Source organism: Bison bison, unplaced genomic scaffold, assembly GCF_000754665.1.
Source record: "Bison bison bison isolate TAMUID 2011002044 unplaced genomic scaffold, Bison_UMD1.0 scf7180017864516, whole genome shotgun sequence".
NCBI classification, from domain to species: domain Eukaryota; kingdom Metazoa; phylum Chordata; class Mammalia; order Artiodactyla; family Bovidae; genus Bison; species Bison bison.
Genome location: NW_011495069.1, coordinates 9,580,300 through 9,585,421, shown reverse-complemented (window position 1 = coordinate 9,585,421; position 5,122 = coordinate 9,580,300). Strand labels below are relative to the sequence as shown.

Here is a 5,122-nt window from a genome sequence, read left to right as displayed (position 1 = left end):
GAGGAGGAGGCGGTCCTACCGAAGTCGGAAGAGGCCAGTAACGCAGAGGAGTCCGAGCCCAAGCAGCAGGAGACCCCAGCCGAGCCGAGCCCTCTCCTGGGGGAACCGGAGCAGGGTACCCCTTCTCTGATGGTGCAGCTGGGCCTCTTGCGAGCAGAGACCGATAGGTACAGCTCCGGGGACTTGCCCATAATCTCTGCACAAGCTTTACTGCTACTCCCCCTCCATTCTGTGGGCTTCTGCCTTCCAACAGGCTTCGAGATGTTCTGGCTGAGAAGGAAAGGGAATGCCAGGCCTTGGTGCAACTAGCCCTCCAGCGGGTCAGTGGGGAGGCCAGGACCTGTGCCCTGGCTTCAGAGCCCCCAGGTGAGCAGGACCAGGCTGGTGAACATGAATGGTGGGTGGGGGCAGCTTCTTGGCCAAGGCACCCTTGGGTTCAACACATGACCTCCCTGACAGCGGCTCTCGCGGTGGACCAGGGCCTGGTGCAGTGGTTACAGGAACTGAATGTGGATTCAGGCACCATCCAGACGGTGAGAGGAAATGCGCTGGTTGCCCCTGACACCCACCAACCAAAGACTCCTCTTATGCCCATCTTTCAGCTCTTCTCTCTTTCTCCGTCTAATGCAGAGAATCTCAATACTGAATGAGCACTTTGTATACCCCTGGTGGCTCAGATAGTAAAGAATCTGCCTGCAACGCAGGAGACCCAGATTCGATCCCTGAGTTGGGAAGATCCCCTGGAGAAGGGAATGGCTACCCACTCCAGTATTCTTGCCTGGAGAATTTCATGGACAGAGCAGCCTGGCGGACTACAGTCCGTGGGGTTGCAAAGAGTCAGACATGACTGAGCGCCTAACACTTTCACTTTACTTTTCCCCCCATCGTACAGATGAGAAAACCGAGGTGCAGAAAGGACAGCCCTAGCATGTTGGTAGTACTGGGTTGGCCAAAAATTCATTCAGGTTTTTCTTACTCGAATGAACTTTTGGCCAACCCAGTAACCCAGAGCTAGTTCTTGGATCTTTGGATCTAGCTTTGTCTGATTTTTACCTCTCCCTGTTTCTGTGTGGGGGTCTCTGTCCACAACCAGCTACTGAACCACAGCTTCACCCTCCATGCCCTACTGACCTGTGCCACTAGAGATGACCTCATCTACACAGGCATCAGGTATGTCCTGGCCCTCGAAGGATAACCCACACACATGGCCTCATGCTGGCCAGATCCTGATATCACCTCACCCTGCAGTTACAAGACTGCCTGGGTTCCTCCCTGAAAAATACAGGGACACCAGTGTCCTTTGGGGACAGAGGGGGCATCAGGCAGACAGTGGGTACCAGAGAGTGCCCAGGGCCTTCTTCTGGCTGAGCCTCACTGAGCCTGGTACCCCCAGGGGGGGGATGATATGCCGCATCTGGAGAGCCATCTTGGCACAGCGAACAAGATCCACGCCAGTTACCCCTGGCCCCCAGGAGGCTGAATGAGGACATCCAAGGCAGGAGGCCAGACCCAAGGATGGATGAATGGAGGAAACACAAAAGGCTTCTGACATACCTGCCCCAGGACCCAGCAGCAACTGGAGGAGGCCAGGTGGGAGGGCGTCAGGGTAGGGGCCAGGCCTCTAGCCCCAGTGGGGAGAACCAATCACAGATGTGCCTCAAGCTCATGAGGGCCACAGGCAAAGACTATTAAACAATACTTTTGTACCCCTGGGCCTTGGCAATGTCTGAAGTATGGAGAGGGGTCCTAGGACCAGCTCCCTGAGGTCTTTATGTCTTGAGTTTAAAATTCTTTCCTCTGGCCCCCTTCACTTTCACCACCAACCCCCTCCCCCATCCCAGGCAGACATCAGCCCCTTGTTACCCTCAGAATAAACTTTATTTTTTAGCCAAGGGCAGGCCCTGAAATGGGGATCCCAAAAGAAGGGTTTTGTAGAGCATGTAAGGCAGCTATGTCCTGGGGGCCAGGTTGGTTCTGAGGGGCAGAAGGCCATCCACCCACTCACATGGCCGCTCCAGGAGGGTTTGCCACAGCTGCCTCTCCTTACGTGTGGAGTCCATCCAGGGCACCTGGAGCCCGTAGCTGCTGCCTGGATGCAGTGGGCGGGGGAAAGGGGTGGAAGGCATGGTCATGTTGGACACCCCAGATCCCAAGGAACACTGGTCCCTGGTCATGCACCGTCACCCCCCCAGTTCTCAGTGGACACTAAGCTCAGGAAAGGACAGAGACCTGCCCGAGGCCACATGCTGAGCCCCGGCCTCTTAGCATCAGGTCCCCTCGGGGCTCTGCCCCACTCACCGGTGCCCAGGCTGAGGCGTGTGCCCCCCAGCTGGCGGCTGCCCAGGACCCCATGGTCCCAGAGGGAGAGCTCCGCACAGGCCTGGCGCAGGTCAGCAGGCCCGAAGCCATCATAGACCATGGTGTGATTGAACATGGGGTTGAGGCTGCGTCGCACCACCCTTGTCCGCTGGCGGCTGGCCCGGCTGTCATCAGGCAGCACTGAGCTGTGAGGGAGGTGGGCTGATGTCAAGTGGCCACCCCCTCACACTCCCCAGTACCCACCAGTCACCGAGTCCTACCCACACTCCCTTGCGATGTCCATGTCCTCTGGTTCCTGCCTGAGAACCAGCCTCAAACCCTTGCTGGGACCTTTACTTCAATCTCCTGCCTTTAAAAATTACAACTCCTATCCACAGGACCCCAGAGTAAAGTCCCTGAAATGCCCGTCTGCTGCTCCTCAGCTCAGTCACCCAGAAGTGATTTCCACACTTTTCTAAAGCAGGCGCTTGGAGCTCTTTCTGTAAGACAAAATATTACTCAGAAGTACAAAACCTAAAGGGAAACCAAAGCTTCTGGTTAAATCAGGGCTGGGAGCTCAGAACCTCACTGGGGCCTGCCTCTGTTTTACTCTCTGAGGGTGGGACAGCAGATGCAGGCACCCCTAGAATTCCTCCAGTGCTTACTTTGAAAACCACTGAACTGCAAGGACCAAGCCTCACAACCTGGTTTTCCAGGTCTTCCATAGGTTGGCCCTTGAGACCTGCCAGGTCTCAGTCTCAGCTCTCCAACAAGTCCTATAAGCGCCAGTCACTGGAATGCAGCTGCTGGAAAGAGTCCTCACTCTCCTGACTCCAGGCGTTTGCGCAAGCAGTCCCCTCCACCGCTGGAGAAAGGAAGGGAAGCCGGGAAGTGGCGATGCCCCTCACCATTGTACGAAAGTATCCGGGGACCCTGAGCGCAAAGGGATGAGATCCTGAACCTCCTTCACCCAGAAGTGCAGCTCCCCGCTCGGGGGCAGTCCCGGGCCTGCGGAGAGACTCTGCTCAGACCCTGCCCCGGGAACAGCGTCCCCTCACCCTTGCGGGACCCGGGTTCCGCGCTTCTCAAGGCCCTTCTGGCTTGACCCTCGGGGGCGGTCACTCACCCTCGGAACCAGCGGGGAGGTACTTGAGGGACAGAGAGAGCAGCCCGCGGCTGGGAAGGTCGTCGGGAGAGGGCGGGACCTGCGAGAGGTGGGCTTGTCAGGGGCTGGGGACCAGGACCTAGGGAAAGACGGGTCCCCAGACATTGGTGGGGCGTGTCTATGGAGCGGGGTCTCGGGGCGGGGCTCCGAGAGAACCGCCTAGGGAATTCGAGAGCCACCCAGGCACCAGCGGTCGGAGACCAGACCTCTGCCTGGGGCCTTAAGGTTTCGAGGGCGAAGGGGACTGGGGGAAAGCCCGGTGGGGTAAAGGCGCGAGATCTGGGCCGGGGTCTCCCCACGCGGGCCAGCTGCTCACTCGGGGCTGCAGGGGGAGCCAGGTGGGCTCGGAGTCCCAGTCCCACGTGTCCAGGGGCACTTCGACTTCTCCCAGAAAGATGTTGCGACCCAGGCTTTCGCGGTGCCACACGGACAGGCTCAACACGCGGCCCCGGAGCTCCGTCTGCGGGACAGAGTACTGGGGACAGGAAAGAAAGAAAGCGAAGTCGCTCAATCGTGTCCGACTCTTGCGATCCCATGAACTGTGCCCGCCAGGCTCCTCTGCCCATGGGATTCTCCAGGAAAGAATACTGGAGTGGATTGCCATTTCCTTTTCCCAGGGGATCTTCCCGACCCAGGAATCGAACCCTGGTCTCCTGCACTGCAGGCAGATGATTTACCAACTGAGCTATGAGGGAAAGCGGTGCACTGAAATGGAGCAGCGTCGAGACCGCGGCCTCAGTGCTGTAGGAGTGTTCGCTGGGCCTTATCCTACCACGCTCCTTGCTGGAAGGAATCCCGGGGAGCCCCAGACGGGGTAAATGTGGGTCTGGACTAGCGCCGTGCCCACCTCTAGACCGAAATGCCGGAGGGTGAGTTAATGCGAAGGCCTCCTAGCCGTTCCTCCCGCAGAATAGAGGATTGGAGCGACCAGGAGTGACAGTACCATGTCTGCCCCTGCCCCCCTACCCCTGCAGAAAGGGGCGGGGGTTCGGTTCATTCATGGGGCCCGCCCCGTCGCCGAAACCTCACCCGGAGAATCTCGTTGAAGACCGGGTTCAGATTCCTTTTCTTCACTGTTGTCTTGCGCTTGCTCTGCTTATCCGGGAGGAGGTAGCTTTTGACGTAGCTGGAGCGGAGGAGGTGAGGAACGAAGGTAAAGGGAGGGGGCACTTTGCCCTTCCAGCTCCTTGCAGCACCTGCTCCAGCCACAGCCTGGAACGCGTGGCAGGCCTCGTGCCGCACTTTATAGGAGTTAAATCACCCAACGCCTGCGTCTCCCAAGAAGGTTATTCCCATTTTGCAGATGAGGAAACAGGCCAAGAAAAGCGGCGTGGTTGGGCGGAGAGCGCGGCCCCCTTAGTCCCCCAGCCTCGCGGGGTCGGGCACTCACGGGTCGGAGCGGCGGCGGCGTGCAGCGGCCAGGCCTTGGCACTGGATCACGTGCACGCGCAACTCGGCGGCTCCCGGCTCGTAGCGCAGGGCGAAGTGCACGGAGCCGCGCACCTGCACCGCGCCCGCCTCCGGTTCCCCGGACAGGCTCATCTGGCTGCCGCTCAGCTGCGGACCGAGGGTGGGAGGTCAGAGCGGGGGACCAGGGCTCACGTCGGGGCTGGGGAAGCGGAGGGAGCGCCGAGGGTTCAGATCGCGGGAATGGTGGGG

At 59.3% G+C, this 5,122-nt stretch overlaps 2 protein-coding genes across 5 annotated transcripts in view; one reads left to right on the top strand and one right to left on the bottom strand.

Moving 5' to 3' along the window:
• Window positions 1-1,754, top strand: part of MAP3K6 (mitogen-activated protein kinase kinase kinase 6) — a 13,971-nt gene extending 12,217 nt beyond the window's left edge. Inside the window, exons 26-30 of one of the 2 annotated variants that reach the window (XM_010830123.1) lie at window positions 1-167; window positions 254-366; window positions 460-533; window positions 1,094-1,170; window positions 1,473-1,754. In XM_010830123.1, the coding sequence (XP_010828425.1) occupies window positions 1-167; window positions 254-366; window positions 460-533; window positions 1,094-1,170; window positions 1,473-1,692 (651 nt within the window). In that variant the 3' untranslated portion in view covers window positions 1,693-1,754. Of the gene's footprint in view, window positions 168-253; window positions 367-459; window positions 534-1,093; window positions 1,171-1,393 lie in introns of both variants that reach the window. The other variant, XM_010830124.1, reaches the window with a different exon arrangement.
• A 105-nt stretch (window positions 1,755-1,859) lies between these two features.
• The window catches only part of SYTL1 (synaptotagmin-like 1), a 9,098-nt gene continuing 5,835 nt past the window's right edge, over window positions 1,860-5,122 (bottom strand). For all 3 annotated transcript variants that reach the window (XM_010830125.1, XM_010830126.1, XM_010830128.1), the window contains 7 exons: window positions 4,854-5,020; window positions 4,493-4,589; window positions 3,780-3,938; window positions 3,425-3,503; window positions 3,207-3,306; window positions 2,299-2,504; window positions 1,860-2,089 (listed from right to left, as the gene is read on the bottom strand). In XM_010830125.1, coding sequence (XP_010828427.1) covers window positions 1,950-2,089; window positions 2,299-2,504; window positions 3,207-3,306; window positions 3,425-3,503; window positions 3,780-3,938; window positions 4,493-4,589; window positions 4,854-5,020 — 948 coding nt within the window. In that variant the 3' untranslated portion in view covers window positions 1,860-1,949. The remainder of the gene's footprint in view (window positions 2,090-2,298; window positions 2,505-3,206; window positions 3,307-3,424; window positions 3,504-3,779; window positions 3,939-4,492; window positions 4,590-4,853; window positions 5,021-5,122) is intronic.